Below are 20,434 nucleotides of genomic sequence, written 5' to 3'. Positions count from 1 at the left end.
TAAACAGCCCACCAAATCCAAACCACAAGCCCAACAGTTAACATAACTGTAAGTCCCAACAACAGAACCAAGGCCTGAATACACAGGCCCAGCCGAAAAACTACAGAGCAGCAACCGCAGCCACACACACGGCCACGCCCCCCCCCCCCACACACACACACTGCACACAGCACAGCACACACAACACAGCACATATGCACACACAGAATACACACATATATATATATATATGTATGTATACCAACTGAGCAAGAATTGAACCAAGCCAAACTGAAAAACACTGCGGCGGCTCACCGGAAAAACAAGCCGGAAAGAAACAGTAGAAGGAACGCAGCCCAGAGAAACAAAAAGGAAAAGGATGATAGCCGAGAAGAAAAGCCGAGCAAAACTCGAAATATTCGAGAGAGAAAGAGAACAGAGAACCAAGATACAGTCGAGAGAGAGACAAGAAAATGATGTTTATCCCCTCCCCTAAATTGATCTTTAGCCTCCTGACTTAACCAACACACGGCACGTGTCCAACTTTGTTGGATACGTGTCGTTTTTATTTTTATTTCAACTGACTGCAAGCCCGACACGATGTTTTAATCTATTTTTAAGGGTCCAATTTATAAATAAATATTAATCAGAACATCGCCGTAACAGGGTTAATATGATACAAATATTCCGAAATTATTTAAATCATAAGTTTCGAAATTTTAAAATAAATTTTTAAAACACAATTTATACCCGCTTTTATCAATTAAACGAATCGACGCACGAGTGAAACTAACTCCGAAAATTCCCAAAATAATTTTAAAATTCTCAGAATAATACGAACTTAATAAAATATAAGTTTCATAATTTTTGAAGATTTCCATAATTGAATATGGATTTTACCATTGAACACACTCAGAAAATCATTTAAAAATAAATAATTTGTGAAATATTGATTTCTCAATTTTATAAAGTCCTAAAAATAACTATTAAAATTATAAAGTCATAAAAACAATTTTAGAGACATCCAAATATTTATGGAAATAAATCTGCAATTATATCTATTTTTTTAAAATGGAACAGAACAATACCACTCACTATTTATTACACAAATAATCCTTATACGACCACAGTCACATATAAAAATAGTAACACACAATACACTACTGGCACTACCACTACACATATTTTATTTATTTATTATTTAAAAATTACACACTTAAATAATAGAATATACGAGTCGTTATAAGTTTTTACACAGAATTTCTAAAAACAGATGTCCAAACTATGATTAGACATCATGTCCTACACGAAATTTCTTAAAAACTGTTGTTAAAAAGGGTATATGGACATCAGTTCTTAAATAAAACTACAAAGAAACTGATGTAAACTTAAAAAAATACATCGGTCAAATGTTAAAAACTGATGTTACATAGGTAGCCAGACTACTGTTCTCAGAACTAAACCGATGTTAAAAAGGAAATAAAATCGGGTCAAAAACTATAACCGATGTCAAAAATAAGAACTTACATTGGTTGTTGTTCAAAAACGATGTTAAAGTGGGCTTTGACATCGATTTTATTTTTATAAACGATGTAAATGATGATTTATACTTTGTAAATTCATAGTTAAAGTTCATAATTAGATCATATAAAAGCTATTTAGAAAAGATTGTAATGCATTTTTTGTTTAAAATCAGAGAATTTACATCGGATTTTAACCTGGAATCGATGTTAAAGTTGTTCTCGGACATCAGTTCACAACCGATATCATACGGGGGTACCTTTCTCTACACCTGCATAGACATCGGCCAGGAAAACTTTTAACATCGGTTTCTGACCGATGTCTATTGAAGGTGTTCTAGTAGTGATTTCTAAAAATTACAAAAGAAAATATCAAAGAAAAGAAAACGAGAAAAAGCTGTTACCACACCGGACAATACTCAAGGACTAAAACTATTGAAGCGAGGCTATGTAACGATGCACCGAATTGTGAAACGCAAGATCCGAGGGATCAAACTTACCGTATCATTTAATGCAAAAGGAGAGCCATATGGTGAAGAAGGTAAAGAGATGCAATTATATATTGGAGTTTTGGCAAGAACCAAAACCCCGATCTGGCATGATTCTTGGAAATGTGTTCCTAAAGAGACAAAGACAAAAATTTGGGACTGTGTGCAGGTAAAATGAATATAAATAACTTCCATCATTTTAACTTTTATTTTTATTATTTGTTCTTCTTTAACTAGCACCTTTTAACTTTAAATTTATTGGTATATGTACGTAGATGGCATATGTTGTACCTGAGTCTGCAAAAAAGTTGGTATTCAGATCGGCCAGGGCAAAATGGAGGGAATTTAAATGTCGGCTGACCAAGTACTACATTCTTCCTTATCTGGATCAACCTCAATTTTTTGCACATCCTCCTGCAGATTTTACTTTTATAGAAAAATCACATTGGGACATATTTATTGCTGATCGCACGTCGCCTGAGTTTCTAGTATATTTCTACTTAGATTTATTCATTTTAATATTTACTTACTTATGATCTTCTAACCTTATTGCTGCTTTTTATGAAGAAAATTCATAAAGAACAACAAGAAAGAAGGAAGCTGAGTAAATATCCACATCGAATGTCTCGAAAAGGTTATGCTAATCTCGAGAATGAATGGGTTAGTGATAATGAAACAACATGCACATTTTTGGCTTCATATTATTTTTACAAGCATGTTTATGTTATTACTAAGGTGATCTTTTACATGTAAATGCAGACTGAATCTCATCCAGATGCAGAGGAAGTAGATCGGTCGGACACTTGGATCCTAGCAAGGATGGACGAAGATGGTAATTTTTTAAATGATGAAGTTGCAGAAAAAGCTAAGGAAATTGTAAGTTATTAATATAATTGTCCATTCTATGTGATGCACATGTTTATGTATTTTTTAATAAAGAATTGAAGTTTCAAAACTTAAATTTTAATAAATTATATACACATGAAGCCTATAAATCTATAGTTTATTTTTTCCTATTACAATGTATAATTCGAATTAGTGGTCTCTAGTTTAACTTAGGATTTGTTTGTATGCCTTTACTGCTAGTAGCATGTTGATTGTATCATATTTAATATTAGTAATTAATTATATATTTTAATAATCCCCTATTCACTAAGAGAGTCAAATACACATATTTATATTGAAAATTGTTTCATAATATTAAATGTCTAGATTTTGTATTCTGTGTTGGTTAATATTTTATTTTAATATTTTTCTATCCTTGGATTAGTTTGTTAATGAATGTACTTACTAGGTCCCCTGTACCACCAAGTAAACTAAGTTGTCTCTTGTGCTTGCAATTGAATCTATTAAATTAAATATATTAAAGGATGAATGTGCTTATAACTAGTAAAAACAAATTGGTGTTAGTTGTGTAATATTTTACTTAAAGGATGAATGTGCTTAAAGGATGAATGTGCTTATGGTAAAAAATGTTACTGAAAATTTTATAGAAAAAGATGAAGGAGGAGGTTAAGGAAGGAAAACTTAAAGTTGAAGGTACTAATGATGTGTTAACAATGGCGTTCGGTAAGCCTGAGCACGAAGGCAGAGTACGTGGTCAGGGAACTCATGTGAAGCAATCGGTTTATTTTGATCTTCCAAGGGAAAAGAAAGTGAGGACAGTGGAAGAAAGGGTACGTGAGGCAATTCAAAACTACATGGCAGAGGAGACTCCAAAAATTATTAAAGAGAGAGATGCATTTTGGGCTGCTGAATTTGAAAAATATAATGCACATTCATCAAAAAATGGTATACAACATGATGGTAGTCCGAAACCAAATTCCCAGCAGGCAAGCTGTCACTCTAAGGGTGGGGTCGATGTGGATGTGGATGTGGATGTAGGTGTTCATAAAAATGTGAAATTGATAGATAATTTGTTTTTGGATTTAGCGGTGGAGCTTGAGAATAATAAAAAGGTGGTGGGTGAGGATGATAATGGAAGGGCTGTTGAGGAAATGAAAGTGGATTCTTCGGGTAGTTCTGTATGTTGATTGGTTGTTGAATCGTTGAGAAACATTGTTGCTTGTGCAACAATTGATGAAGTACGCGTTCCCGAAGGACATGAGAAGACTATCCATGGAGTAAGTCTTGGAGAAAAGAACGCAAGGGTTGTCTATCACTAAAGTCATTCAAAGAGATGCTAAGATTCCCTTCCCTATCGGGGATGAAATTTTGAATGTTCAAGAAGCCATGAGAAATTTTATTGCATGGCCGAGAAACATGATAATTGTAGGAAACAATAGCAGTACTTCTCATGTTTTGGCCGCCAAGGTCAGAATGCTTTTTTAGTATGGTTAATATATGTAGTATGTGTTTGTTTAGTCAGTTTTTTTAATTATTTTGATTTGCAATTGTTTTAGAAAACCAAGAAAACCCCTGCTAAGAAAATGAAGAAGATATATAAAGTAATTGAAGATGTTGAACCAGAGCTTGTTGTTGAGATTGGTCCGAATTATCCTTCTGCAATAAAACGTTTGTGGACATGGGTAAAGGAAGCCTTGAGTGGTGGCCGAATAATTTCTTTTGAGCTAAGCAAAGAAGCATTTGGTTTTACAAAGAAGCAAATCATGTTCTTATCTGATATACATGCAGTGTGCTCTGGAGGTGAAATGGCCGGCTCTGTCATTTGACTTTTTATTCAGTAAGCTTTTCATTCAAAGTTTTTTTTTCGGAGTATATAGCCTAGGAATAAATACGACAATCTTTACTAAGGACTGCTTAATTTAATTTGTAGCTTCTTGAATAGATATGTGAAGAAGCATAAGATGGTCAATATCATTAGCTTTGTAGATCTGGGCACAATCGGTGCCATTGGATGTGGCAGTGCAGTGCAGAGGTCACGTGAATTGTGTACAAGATTTAAAGATTCTAGGAAAGGGCAACATTTTCTCCTGCCGTACAATGATGTGTAAGTATTTATACTATCCCAAGCTATTAAGCTGTTAAGCCTTGCCAGTTTTTTTATTAATTTTTTCAAGAATTTAGCTTTTATTTTTAAGAAATGGGTTCAATTGTATAGTTAAACTCGATAATATTTGTTGTTGAAATTTATATTAATTGCATTGGTTCAGTATAAACGTAATCAAATGCCTTGAGAGTTTTGTAGTTAATATAAAAGTAATCAAATGCCTTGATAGTATTTAATTGATTTTGTTACTAGATGTTAGGTTTATTTCTAAGACAGGGGCAATTGTATAGTTCAACCTCGTAATATTTGAAGTTCAAATTTGATGATAATTGTATAGGTTTAATTTTAAAGTTGATTTATTTACTGGAATTTAAATTTTATTAGTATGAGCCTTCAATTTTTGATGTTATACCTGATCATGTTTATTGCAGTAAATTACACTCTACTAGTATCACATTTTGGATTATTTTTCACAATTAGTGAGTTTAAATAATTTTTAGGTTGATTTTAATTCAATAGAAATGTAATTTTTTTGATGATATTTGAGTTGTTAGGGTGACGAAAAAGCATCAAATTTAGGCTTTACTATTTAACAAGTACCTCTGTTTATTTTTCGTAGGAACCACTGGACCTTGACAGTTGTCAATCCAGACGTAGAGGTAGTCTACTATATGGACCCTCTTAAACGCCGAATTGCAAATAGAGAATGGGTGGATGTTGTCGACAAGTAAGAGTTCACCTTGTAAAATTTGATTATTATGTCTTGACTTGTAAATCTTGCCCGACCATATTTTGCAGTGGTTATTTTATATTTTGATATATATTATTTTGATTGCGGTGCCATTAAAATATACACAGAGGATTTGAAAAAGGTTCCGAAGAAGAAAGTATTGTGGGAGAACATGACGGTATTTATTCATTTTTCTGATCATATATTAATTATGTTATTAAAGGAGACTGGATATTTTAAATGAACTTTTGTTTGATATTTTAGGGAGTTCCAGTGCAGACCGAGAACCAAGGATTGTGGCCTGTTTGTGATGCGATACATGATGGAAATCATTCATGATAAGGAGCTGGACTTTGCTAATAAGGTGACAATTGACTATCTTTGGGCCTTTTCATCCACTTTGTATTTACTCTTATAAGGGCAGAACATGTTACTTATATAAAATTTTGGATGATTTTTCAGTGGCTGCGTAGATCAAACCCGATTTACACTGAGGATGACATCAACGAGATCAGGGTTGAGTTTGCAAAATAGTTTTATGAAACACTGTGCAAGCTAGGTCCTCGCCTTTCTTTTCTTTTGAACTTATCGTAAACTGGATGTTTTATGTATGTAGTTGGTGACAAGTAGACTCGTTTGAACTTATCGTATGTTGACAAGTAGACTTGTTTGAACTTATCGTAAAGTGGATGTTTTATGTATGTAGTTGGTGATAAGTAGACTTGCGATAATGATTTTATGTTCGATGGATTGCTGGTAGTTTGGTATGTAGATCTGGTTATTTTGGATTGTCGAACGGATGGATTATGATATGGTGTGGATTATGGTATGGTAGTGAATTGGTTTTGTTTTGGCAGGGGCCTAGATTTTGTGTTGGTGTTGTGTTTGGTATTTATTTTATGGTATGGAATTGTTTTTAATTTGGCAGGGGCCTAGATTTTGTGATTTTTTATACAGCTGGTTTTAATTAAATATGAAATTGATATGCAAAATGCTTATACCTAATAAGATAATGGTTTTTTAAAACAAAAGTAACCATTGTATCATTTTTGGAAAACGGTTACCTCAAGTACATAATTATGTCAAAATATAAGCCATTGTCTAAACAACAATTCAATAACACCAGTTAGTTATTAACTGTTATTTGAACTATGAAGACATGACTTAGAACACAATATAAGAAGAATTGGTTTAAAAGATTTTACACAACTGTTGCTTTAAACAAACCATTGCTTGAATAATAAAGGAATTGCTTTTGAACTTTTTCTTGCCATTGACTCCCCGTTGTCTATTACTTAGTAAAACTGTTGTGTTACAAAGGTTTCTTCAATGGTTCCCGAAAAGTTATCCGTTATCTCTTTTGCATTATAACATCACCCTAAAACTGTTGTCTAAAAGATACTTATATTACTGCATTTGAAAATAACTGTTGTACTTCTCTTATATAAACAATAGATGGATAAAATAACTGTTGTCTGAAAAAGATATTTAAAATTGGAAAGAAAATTTAGAACTTTCTCTAGACGTAAATAAACCGTTGTTTATTACTAAGAAAACTGTCATGTTAAAAAGGTTCCAACAATAGTTTTTCTAAAACAACCGTTGTGTCATCCAGATTGTAACCAGTGTTAAACATTGTTGTTGAATCTCCCTTATTACAACTGTATTAACAACCGTTGTCCAACCTTTGATCACACTAGTGTTGGATAGACAACAGAAACTCTACCTGTCAGACAACGAAAAAAAACAGTTGTATGGTTGCAATAATGAAATTCAAAAAGGGTAAATCGAAAGTTGATGAAACCAAATACGTATAATATATTGAATTAGCAACATATAAGGTAAAAAAGAACACAAAGTTGAAAGCCAAAAGGGTAAAACAAAAATAAAACCAAACTTAATAGGTAAAAGTATAAGGAAACAAAAATAAAACTAAACTTAATAGAATCATACAACATGTAGAAGTATAAGATAACAAAATAAAACCAAATTTAATATAATCATAATACATGTAAAAGTATAACACATGTAGAAATATAACACAAATAAATGGTGTAATCAAAAGTTTAGTAGAATCAAAAGATATACAAAAGTAGAATTATAAGATATAAACGATGAATAAAAAAAGAATAAAAAAGGAATAAAAATTATACATTTAGAGTTATAATAAAATTCAAAAAGCGTAAATCAAAAGTTGATGAAACCAAATACATATAATATATTAAATTAGCAACACATAAGGGAATAAAGAACACAATTAGAACACAAAAAGCTTAAAGCCAAAAGGCTAAAACAAAAATAAAATCAAACTTAATAGGCACAAGTATAAGGAAGCAATAAAACTAAACTTAGTAGAATTATACTACATGTAAAAGTATAAGATAACAAAAATAAAACCAAAATTAATATAATCATAATAAATGTAGAAGTATAACACATGTAGAAATATAACACAAATAAATGGTATAATCAAAAGTTTAGTAGAATTAAAAGACATATAAAAGTAGAATTATAAGATATAAATGAATGAATAAGTGAAACCAAAAGTTGGTGGTACCAAAAATTGGTAAAATCAAAATTAATAGTACCATTTAAAAAGATGTTTCGCTTATTAATGAGGTGAGTACCAAAATTAAAACCAAAATTAATGGAATCATAATACATGTAGAAGTATAACACGAATAAATGGTGTAATCAAAAATTTAGTAGAATTAAAACACATACAAAAGTAGAAATATAAAATATAAATTAATAAGTGAAACCAAAAATTGGTGGTACCAAAAATTGATGAAACCAAAATTAATATTATCATTTAATAAAGGTTATTAATAAAGGTTTCGTTTATTAATAAAGGTTATTAAAAATTGGTACTTTGATATTTTATATTTTAATACCAAATTATACATGATTTCCTTTATTAAGAAAGAGTACATATTAGTAACAAATTCCCAACCAATAATAAGCGTTGCTATATTTAATCCAACTGGTGTATTTTATATATTTAATGGAAAAAAAAAATATGTTCCCTAGTGGCTAGTATGCATATATCCAAAGAAAACACTTAACAATTCATACAAGTGGAAATGACAGCAGCATACACATCCATTTATTACACGCAGAATAAAGAATCATCTATAATAATACAGAATCAAACTAGAAAACTGGAAATGAATGTAAATAAATATATATATAAGCCGGTGTGCTAATTGATTGTAGGAGCATTTCCAGGCAGAAGAGTGATGACCATAACCAGGTAACATAAAAGCATCATGCATTCAGCTTATTTATTTGTATATTACCCCATCACAAGTGCAGGCTCATCTAGTGTCCTCTACTGTGTGCTGCTGGAGGGGGTCGATACGGTGATGGCGGTGGTGACTGTTCTGGTTTTGGTAGCTCTGGTAACTTAAAAGGTTTTTTCTTAATTGGGGGTCGAACTTTTGTGGTTGATTTTGGAATTAATTTGGGCAGCAATTTTCCCAAGAACAATAATTTCCTGGACGATTGGTGAGGAATGAGAGCTGGGACAGCTGGTTCTTGAAAGAGGAGTTTGTATACTGCTGGAGATATGTAGTTTGTTTGGGGCTTGTGATTGGGATATGGATTAGCAAGGGATGGAGCGGCAAGAAGTAGTGATCCTAAAATGACTAGTAGCAGGTTCAAGTAGTTAAGAGACATATTGAGTCTTGAATGGTGCATTATTACGTAAAGGCGTGAGGAGCTTTTATAGAAGTTCTTCATCATATCACTGGGATTACCATTTGTGAATATTAATACTAGTTTCACTTTCATGCAGACGCAGAGAACGTGTTAATATGGCTTTCAGCGTCAACATATTGTATTTTCTATTTTGCAGTCTGGTTTATCAAATTGGCTTATTTAAATGAAAACTAAAATAATCCTTGTTAAAAGGGCAACTTGAACCTAGCTACCAGGGCCAGGATGACTATGTCCTCCTAATTCCTACGGAGAAACGCTCAACTGGTTTCACCACCACCCCGGTCGTTGAACCTTTCCCTTGATTTTGTTCTATTTTAAAAACTGATGTTATTCTGCACATGTGAAGACGAAAAAAAAAGACAACAATTTATAACCGATGTTTACTCCTCGGCTTCTAGGTGCATCCCTGCATCACTCTAATGTGCAATTTGCTCTTTTCAATCACCAACTTGAATTTTAGTCACCCGATAGTTGAAGACTATTCCCATTTTTCTACTAGTGTCATCGTGTCTCTATTCCACAATAATTTTATGACAAACCACTCAATATCAATTTAAATATCATTGCTGAGTCTGGCATGAGGAGATTCTACTTCAGTTTGGAAGTTAAAGCTGGTTTTTTAGGAGACTCGTCATTGTACATTGTATTCTTTATGAACAATGTTAACTCTATTAATTACAGCATCTCCCTCAAAGTTGATCAAAGATGTGTTGCAGGCAGCACAGAACTATTCTTCATCCATTCCGCAACAGGTTCTGTACTGTTTAAGAAATGATGAACAATGGATCAGACTTTAAGTTTCCACTCTGTGAAGAATAAGTTCAAGACTTTCAACAATACGTTTGTAGTGGTTTGTTAGACTCAATCCACAATGTCTGTACTGGATATTCAGTTGTGCAGTCACATTCATAAGAGCAAGTCAAATGCTAGATGTAAAATGACTATAACCATTGCTATAATTTGGTAACAAAAAGTATTTTTTGGTGCTAAAATAATCATGTAAACCAAGAATACATGAGAACAAGGTATCCATGAGAATACTAAACCAAGAATAGAAAAATTATAGACGTGTAAAAATCCCACGGGCTGTGCCAATGAGGTGCATTGGTATTCGACTTCTGTTGAATAATTGTTGTTGGCGAGGTCCTTATGTTACATTGGAACGTATCGACTAAAAATCGTCTTGAAACATCACAGTTCAGACCCGAGTAAGGAGGTACCAAACTGGCCGTGAAAATTAAAGATTTGTGATTCTCCATTTCAATAAAATCATATCAAAGCATTAAATTATTAGCTTCTTGTTTTTATTTGCTTCGTAATGGAATATTATTAGCTTGTATATGAAGAGGTATCTTGCTTTTATTGTTTGTAACTAAGACTAATTTGGATTTGGCCAAAGTTAAAGTAACAAGACATGTCTGTTACCTCAAAATTATCCATACACAAAGTTACAAGTGTGATCCCAAATTATTTCTTGTTTCTGAAACCTGACAAAATTGTCGTTTACAAAAAGTTTGCAAGGAGAAGTCTGGAAATTAAGTAGGAAGCTTCAGTAGCAGTTCAATGGATCCCCAGCTCACTATGTCATCCCAAATTATTATATATGTGCTATCTTCACACTTAAATCCATCCCCTTTCCATTTTTAACATCCTCGTCATCAAACCTTTAATGTAGTCTGTTTTGTATTCCCTACTGCAGATGATCAGATTATACCATTTGTAGAATTACAAGGCATGAAGGAATTCAACTGCGAGGATATAAAGTTGACACGTTTGGAGTCAGCAGCAAAACTAATTCTAGAGTTTGGATGTCCATGGCAGCTTCAACAATTTATTAGTGTTGGGAACCGCAAAAAATTTGATCAGTACTTGTATGCAGTAGATGAGATTCAGCAATCAATTAAGTCAGGCATGACCTCCGGTTATGAGACTCATGGAATGCGGGCAATAAAAACAATGCAGCTAGTATTTCAAGGAATCTTGGAATGCTCAGTCAGTGCAACCAATTCTGATTCTTTGAGTTCCCCTGTTTACTCTAGCTGTAGCACAAACAGTTATGAGTTGCAGGAAAGCAATCGTACGTTCTATAACGAGCTCTCCTTAGAGCAAGTTTATTATCTCCATAACATTGTAAAAAAACTGAATTCCATAGGATGTCTTGAGGACTGCACTTGCATGTACAGAATCTCAAGGAAGTCAGCTGTGGATGCAAAGCTCCTCTATCTTTGCATTTGGAAATGGACAACTAACGACTTGCAAAATTTGGACAGCATACAATTCGCTTCAAAAATTGAAATTTGGATACAAGCAGCCAATTTATGTTACAGTTGTATCTTTCCCAGGGAGAGGCAATATTTTGAGCAGATCTTTGATGGTGTAAGCACTGTCACATATGACAACTGTTTCCTGGCTATAGTCGAACATGTTGCAGTTGAGTTGAACAATTTTGCGGATGCTGCAAGTTCTATTGCATCATTTCAAAATCTCTTTGCAGTTTTAGATCTGTATGAGGCTCTCCTAGTTTTATTGCCTGACATTCAAAGCATGTTCCACACTGTTTCAAGCACAAAAATATCTCATGTGGCAACTAAGACTATAAATAGGCTCCAAATCCTAGTAAGGAAATTGTTTTGCAGCTTTGAGGATACTGTGCTTAATGAGCTATCCAACACTCCACTTCCAAAAGGCACAATTCATTCTTTGACTGAATATGCAATGAAATATCTTACTAGAATTTCACTGCACAAGGAACTACTAAAGAATATAATAGTATCCAAACCCGCAAAAAGCTTGGGAAATCAGGAAGATGATCAATTTTTGGATGCTTCAGGTGGAACCCCGTTGGAACTCCATATGATTTGGATCGTAATAAGCTTGAAAATCAATCTGGAGCGCAAATCTAGATTATACAAAGACTCAACTTTGCGATATGAATTCATTACAAACAATTTCATCCACATACTTAAGACTATTAAAGCGTGTCCAGAACTATCAAAGATGACCGGGGAGGAGTATCCATTAAAGTTGAGCAACTACATCGTGCAGGCAGCAGAAGACTATTTTTCTTCCATATGGAACAGGGTTCTGTACTGTTTAAGAGACGACGGATTAAACTATAAGTTCCCATTTTATAATGGAATCTCAAGGAAATTTGTGAAGAATAGGTTCAAGAGTTTCAACACTACATTTGAAGAGGTATGTCAGACTCAATCTAGAATGTTTGTGGCGGATATTCATGTACACCATCAGCTTCATAAGCTGATACTGAATAAGTTGATTCCGGCTTATGAATCCTTTCTGGAAAAATATGGTAGTCATTTACAAGGTAAAAGGTACAAGGCGAGATACATCAAGTATTCATCAGAGGACCTTGAGAATAGAATGTTATCAACTACCGAAGCTAATCTTGCTCAAAGTTTATTTGAATAGAGAAATTGGCCAAGGTTTGTTCATTGTAATGTCGAAAGAAATTTGAAATCAAAACATCACCTGGTTTTATTAACAAGTATTTAACCTTTTTTACTACTACAAACTTTAATCTTTCTCAAGCACTAATCACTAGTTTCCGAAAGTAATTTTCCTAAATCTTTCTGTAAATCTTGGCCTTCCAAAATTTAACAATAATTTTAAAATTATTTACATAAATATATAATAATAATAAATTTTTTAAAAAAAATAATAAGGTAACGTGTGGTAGTAGTTTAGTAGGATAAGTATATTATAGCTAGTAATTTAACAATTTAGTAGTTTAGCGGATATATAACACTATTTTTTATTTATTTTTTAATAATAAGATAATGAGTGATTGTAATTTAGTAGGATAAGTAGATTATGTTTGCAGTTTTTTAATAATTTAGTAGTTTAGCGAATATGTAATACTATTTATTTATTTTTTTAATAACCAAAATTAGGGAATAACCGTTGAACCAAATTATAACCCATTCCGGTTATTATAGTATAGTACTAGTTTACGGGCAGTGCGATGCACGGGTCTTGATTAATATTTATATATTTTTAATTTTATTTCATATAATTTTATTAAAGTTTTATATAAATAATTAAATATTAAATAATGATTATATAATTATAATTTCAAGTTAGGTTCAAATAGTATAAATAGTATATGATTGATGAGATCTTATTCATAAATAACAATGTAAATATTTGTTATTGGTGAGTGAGATTCGAATCTGAAAACTTATATGTATTTTTATAAATAATATACATATTTGTTGTTAACGAGATTCGAACCTGAGAACTTATATTTATTTTTATAAATTATAATATAAATATTTGTTGTTGACGGGATTCGAACCTGAGAACTTGTGGAGTGTATTTTTTAGTATGTAGATCTAACGGTTCTGATTATTTGATGAAGAAGATCTGACAGTCCTGATGTAAAGGCATAACCAAAAATGTAAAGGCATAACCAAAAATGAGGGGTCAACCAAATTACAAATTATACTTCATTCCGGTTATTATAGTATATATATGTATATAGAGTAGCACACCCTCTTATTTAGAGAATCGTGGAGAACCATTATTTAAAAATATATAATATATAATTTATTTTATTTTTCATCATATATAATTATAAATTTTAATTATCAAGTTAAAAATCAAAGTTAAACAATTTTTTTATTTAAAAAATCATTGAAATTATTAAAAAGTTTAAATTGGTTCTATAGCAGAATCACAGTAGAATCACACTTATTAAAAATTATTACTATGTAGAATCAAATTTAAAATCAAGTAATTTTATCAAATTTAATTGTTAATTTTTTTATTATATTTATTATTCTATATTAGCATCGAATTTTATATTTTTTAAAATAAAATTTTACAATTTATGATGAGATTCTATAATAAAAACAATGATTTTCCACGGTTCTTCATATAAGATAGTTTTTCACGGGAGTAAAAACCTATATATCTTTATATATATAAAGGAAAACCTCCCGGAGCTCTAGAATCACTTCAATCATACTTATCTTTTTTCTTTCTAGAACTCCTAAATTTTAATTCAAAAAATTAAAATTTCCTTATTTAGGTCCTATATTTTAGAAAATAAAATCCAAGTTCAAATAGAAGTAGAAATAAACTAAAATCCAAGTTTATATAGAATAGAAAACTTTCTTATTTAGCTCCTATATTTTAGAAAATAAAATCCAAATTCATATAGAAGTATAAATAAAATCCAAATTTATATAGAAGTAGAATTTAATTAAAATTCTATTCAATTTTAAAAATCAGGAGGGACCCACTGCCATGGGAGTTAAAGGGGTGGATAGACCTCCATGTACAAATCTTTAATATTTTTTACTATATTGCCTTTTTTTTAATTTTTCAACAAAATATTCTTTATTTTTAGGGATTTGTATTTGTTTATTATTTCAATATTTAAATAGTTTTTATCTAAATTGTAATAATTTTTTATTAGTATTGTATTTGACGGGAGAACGGCTCAAACTACATTATATCTAAATTATAATTTTTTTATTAGTATTGTATTTGATGGGAGGCGGATCAAACCAATTTTATCTAAATTATTTTATTAATATTGTGTTTGACGGATAGGCGGCTCAAACTGAAATTTATCTAAATTCTAATAATTTTTTTTTATTATTGTGTTTGACGGGTGGGTGCGGCTCAAACTAATTTATCTCAATCATAATAAATTTTTATTAATATTGTGTTTGACAGTAGAGCGGCTCAAACTAATTTTTATCTAAATTATAATATTAGTTCATATTAGAATTTATCTAATTAGTCTTTTTTTATTACAACAGGCGTCGGCTAACAAAATATCATAATTACTACAATTATTATCGACTTAAGAAAACGTGATATAAAAACGTGATATAAAGTGGTATCATGAAAAAATATGTACACAATTTTGTTTTATTATGTATATTATAACGGGTGTCGGCCTAACAAATAGTGAAACAAAATGGTCAATAATTATGAATAATTAATTTTTTATTTATTATAATTCATGTTCTTCTTAAATAATTTTTATATGAAATTTTTTAAAAATATTTTTTAGGGCTGCTGCGCAGCGCGGTTTTGTCGACTAGTATAAGTATAGTATAGATATATAGTATAAATACATCTTGAATTCTTGATGGAATAATTATATAGATTAAATATAAATACTTTTTTTTTCAAATTTTTCAAATTTTAATTTTATTTAAATTCAAATATTCGGTAGCTATGTTTACAAATAATACTTCTTCTTTAATTTAAAGAGAATATAAGTACTTGTTTTAATATGAAATATTAGTTTTAGATTTTAAAATTTTCAAGATTTATCAACAAATAAATTGCATACAAAAAAAATGTATTTAACACTACTCTTTCCAAAATTACAAAATTTTACAAGATTGTTTGCATTGGTAATAACGACTTACAAATTTGGACTGTGAACCCAAGTAACATCAAGGAGATAGGAAATAATTATCTTGTATGGAGAGCAGACAGTTAACTTGGTTTAGTACAAGATACAGGCCTTTTAAGATAATATCATACTATTGTAGAATTATGTCTCGGCCAATATTTGGAGGTCCAATTGCTGTCAGGCATTGATTCCAATTTGTCTTCCGGGTAGAAATTATTGAATCAAGGTGGAAAGTCCATCTACTTGATTCCAACTTTGCCTGCCGGGCAGTTCATAAAATGGCATATTAATTAGTTTTTAATGTTTCTGTCACTGGTTGTATGGTCCCTTGATGGTAACAACGAGTTTAGATGAAAAATTACCAAGAGGAATGTAAAGTGATTAATTTATTCGGATTTTTTGGCTTCATTAACGACGAGTTTAGATGAGAAATTATCAAGAGGAATGTAAAGTGATTAATTTATTCGGATTTTTTGGCTTCATTAACGACTTTATATGAATAAAATTTCGAAGTTGCGTACGAGATTGAATGATGAGAAATTACCAAGAGGAAGGAGTCTGGAAATTAAATATGAAGACTAAAAGCAGCTTCTCAGAGGCTCCCAACCTCGCTATGTCATTCAATAAAAAATGAAGCTGCTCTGTCTTACTGAATCCATCCATGTTATAGAATTTTCACATTCATCATTAAATCCTCAGACTAGTTCCTTGTAATAACAATAAAAATATCTCATCGTCTTGCACTCCAACAATCTGCTGTGCATTTCCCCTCCAATTGCTGGAGACCTCCAACAAGCAAGCATTTTATCATCATCTACTGAGATCATGGAAACATACAGTTCATCGTCTTGGGCTTCTGATGGAGGTTCATCCACAGAGGTCACTTCAACCGCAAATGAGAAGGAACTTGTTGTATCATATTTAACTTCAGCAAGTCCTTGCGTTGCTGCAGATGATATAGTCGTTGGTTCACATAGATTCACATTTGATTGCTACTCGAGAAGAGAAGATCTTGGAGTTGGAAAATATTTGGTTTCTGATACTTTCACATCAGGAGGGTATGACTGGGCAATCACTCTGTATCCTAACGGAAGAAAGGAAAAGTATAAAGAATACATATCAATATATATAAGATTGGAGAGTGATGCAACTGATGTGAATGCGCTGTTTGAACTGATACTTGTTGATCAGAGTGGGAATAATAAGCACATAATTAGGACACGTTTTGGAGGGTTGCAGGAGGAGCGGCCATTCCTGATGAGCAGAAGAAGAACCAGGTGGGGATTTGGGCAGTACACGAAGAAACGAAATTTGAAGAAATCAGGCTACCTAGCCTATAATTGCCTAGTAGTAGATTGTAAGGTTGGAGTTCTTGAGGATCGTACAGAAAAGAATATCCTGCGCCAAATTCGTTTCATATTTAATCAATTATCTTCATCAATCAAACATCAGAATATAGTTGTTTGTGGATTCCAAGGCATGAAGAATTCCAACTGTGAGGATACAAAGTTGCCAGATTTGAAGTCAGTAGCAAAATTGATCACAGAATTAGAATCTCCATTGCAGCTACAAGGACTTATCAATCATGGAGACCGCATAAAATTTGATCAGTACTTGTATGCAGTAGATAAGATTCAGCAATCAATCAAGACAGATAAGATCTATAGTTATGAGACTCAACGTGCTCATGCTATTAAAACACTGCAGCTGGTGTTTAAAGGTATATTGAATTGCTCAATCCAAACGAAAAAGTCTGATTCTTTGAGTAAAACTGTTTACTCTAGTAGCATCACGGGCAGTTATGGCTATGAGTTGCAAGGAAGCAATCATACTGACCATGGGGAGCTGTCCTCAGAGCAAGTTTATCGTCTCCAAAGTATAGTAGAGATGCTGCACTCCACAGGGTGTCTTGGAGACTGCATTGAGGTGTACATAATTTCAAGGAGGTCATTGGTTGATGCAAGGTTTTTGAGGTTTTGCATTGGGAAGTGGACCGCCAACGACTTAAAAAGTTTGGGCTGCGAAGATTTTGCTGCAAAAATCAGAATATGGATACTGGCAGCCTATAAATTTTACGACGATATCTTTCCTGGGGAGAAGCAGTATTATGAGCAGATCTTTGATAAACTAAGAGCTGTGACGTATGACAATTGCTTCCTGCCTATTGTGAAACATGTTGCTATTCAATTGAACAATTTTGCCGATGCTGTAAGTTCTACAGCATCATTTCAAAAACTATTCTCTGTTTTGGAACTTTACAAGACCCTGATTGTTATCTTGCCCAAAATTAAGAACATGGTGGTCCACTCTGAATCATTTGCAGATATATTTCATTCTGCAAATAATACCACTGATAGCCTCCCAAATCTAATAAGGAAATTGATATTGTGTTTTGAGAATACTGTGCTTAACGAGCAATTGAACTGCCTACCTTCAACAAGACTACTACATCTTTTGACAGAGTATACAATGAATTATGTTGCTAACATTCTGCTGTACAAGGAACTGCTTACAAATATAATTGTATCTCGGCCAACTAAAAGTTTGGGAAATCAGGCTGATGATAATTTTTTGGAAGCTTCCGATGGAACCCCATTGGGACTTCACATCATCTGGATCATGATGAGCTTGAGAATCAATTTGGAAGGTAAATCTAGTTTTTGTGAGGACTCATCGTTGCGATATATATTCTTGATGAACAATGTTGGCTATATTACTAGTACTATTAAAGAGTCCTCGGAACTGCTGGAGATGATTGGAAGGGATTATCTGTTGAAGTTAAAGAAAGATGTCTTGCAGATAGCAGAAGAATATATTTCATCCATTTCGCAGAGGGTTTTGTACTGTTTAAGAGATGATGGATTGAACTATAAGTTTCCATTTTTTAACAGAGTTTCAAAGAAGTCTCTGAAGAAGAGGTTCAAGACCTTCAACGCAAAATTTGAGGAAGTTTGTTTGACTCACTCGTATATGTTGGATATGCAGTTGGCCAGTCAGCTTGACCAGTTGATACTATGTAAGTGGCTTCCGACTTACAAATCTTTTCTAGAGAAATACAGCAGGCATTTACAGTTTGAAAGGTACAGGGAGAGATACATTAAATACTCATCAGAGAACCTCTAGAGTAAGATTATGAAAATTGGTGCAGTTGACAGTGGCATATAATACAAAGGACTTCGTTCATAATTGAGCACCAAAATCCCATACTCCAAGAAATAGATAGGTTCCTCTTGCCAGTGGCGGATATAAGCTGCACCTCCCGTGCCTGCTGTTGAAGATGACTTATATGAGATAATAGCACTATAAACAATTGTGCTCATGCCTACCAGCCCCTTATCCTGGACTTGTCATCCTGCGGATTATCTGAATATCAGTACTGATGTGCATGTACGCGAAAAATTGTAATCCTGTACCTCTTGCCTGTTGTAGTCAGGAACGAAGCCAGCAAATGTCTGTAAGGGGCTCCAAATTCATTGATACCATGATTGTAAAATGGCACTAATCCGTTTAGGTACATCAGGGATTAATCGGCAAATCGGGGATTAATCGGAACAAAAATCGTATATATTTAAATATTTTAATAATATTTAATATATTTATCTTATTTATTATAAAATATATAATTCAAAAATAATTTATAAATATTAATCGGATTTCAAAAAATAGATCGGCTAAATATTTTTTAAAGATTAATCGGGGATTAATCGGGAATTTTTTTAAAAATCGGGGATTTTTAGAACAGATTTGATACGGTAAAATATTCAATAAAATAAATATAAAAATACTAGCAAAAATTTATATTGAACTTTTATATTCCTTCAGATTACGAAACTCAAGTCGATACTAAAAATTTTCGTTATTTCTCTTTTAATATGAATAAGCATACAGTGATGGAGAAACTCATCATAGTCTTTAATAAGCAATAACAAACATAAAATCCAGTTATATATTTTGAAGAGTAGTAAGTAATATTTTCAGTAATCGCACAAAATTAAATTTTTAATAAGTTATATTAGAACAAATTAAATCTTACCTGGATAATTAAATTTGAATTGACGATATAAATGACTAAATATAATTAAAAAATTGATAATACAAGATAGGATTATTGTTGTCGCAAATAAGTGAGGATATAAGAAGACCGGAAGATTTTTATTTTTTAAAAAGATTTATTCATGTACCAAATTTTTGTTAGTATATACTCTCTCCGTCCCGTTATTTTTATACATGCACTGTTTACACGTATTTCGAGACTTCTATAAAGTATAGTTTTATAATGTTTTTTTAACTTTTTTTTGAATAAAAGTTTAGACATGAAACTTTTATTCAAAAAAAAAAATTAAAAATATTGTGGAGTTATGCTTTAAAGGAGTATTGAAAAGTATACCGAAAAATAATGTATATAATTTAATGGCACAGAGAGAATATATACCAAGTTTACAAGGTCAAATATTTTTGTTAGGGCGTCCAAATTTTATATTTACATTAATATATAGATAAAATATATTTTTTATAAGAACTATTCCCTCCGTTTTAAGAAGGTTGACACACTATTCTTTTTTTGAATGTACCAAATTAATTGAACTTCTATTTTTGAAAAGTAATTTTAATATTTTAAATTACACCTTTTACCTGCCCAATTCATTAAAG

The 20,434-nt window shown here is 31.9% G+C and overlaps 2 protein-coding genes and 1 long non-coding RNA gene across 3 annotated transcripts; all 3 read left to right on the top strand.

The window, feature by feature from the left end:
* Window positions 1–5,659: 5,659 nt before the first annotated feature.
* LOC141671207 (uncharacterized) lies at window positions 5,660–6,478 on the top strand. The gene is made up of 3 exons (XR_012555003.1): window positions 5,660–5,845; window positions 5,932–6,031; window positions 6,130–6,478. It is a non-coding gene; the product is annotated as an uncharacterized LOC141671207 (long non-coding RNA).
* A 4,643-nt stretch (window positions 6,479–11,121) lies between these two features.
* On the top strand, window positions 11,122–12,845 carry LOC141673261 (exocyst complex component EXO70C1-like). Its single transcript, XM_074479991.1, has one exon. The coding sequence runs from the start codon at window positions 11,122–11,124 to the stop codon at window positions 12,814–12,816; it is 1,695 nt and encodes a 564-aa protein (XP_074336092.1). The 3' UTR covers window positions 12,817–12,845.
* A 3,480-nt stretch (window positions 12,846–16,325) lies between these two features.
* On the top strand, window positions 16,326–19,388 carry LOC141670378 (exocyst complex component EXO70C1-like). Its single transcript, XM_074476194.1, has one exon. It carries the CDS (start codon window positions 16,610–16,612, stop codon window positions 18,905–18,907), a length of 2,298 nt encoding a protein of 765 aa, XP_074332295.1. The 5' UTR covers window positions 16,326–16,609; the 3' UTR covers window positions 18,908–19,388.
* Window positions 19,389–20,434: the final 1,046 nt, after the last annotated feature.

This window comes from Apium graveolens, chromosome 7 (genome assembly GCF_009905375.1).
Source record: "Apium graveolens cultivar Ventura chromosome 7, ASM990537v1, whole genome shotgun sequence".
Lineage (NCBI taxonomy): Eukaryota > Viridiplantae > Streptophyta > Magnoliopsida > Apiales > Apiaceae > Apium > Apium graveolens.
This window is presented reverse-complemented; position numbering and strand designations above follow the sequence as displayed.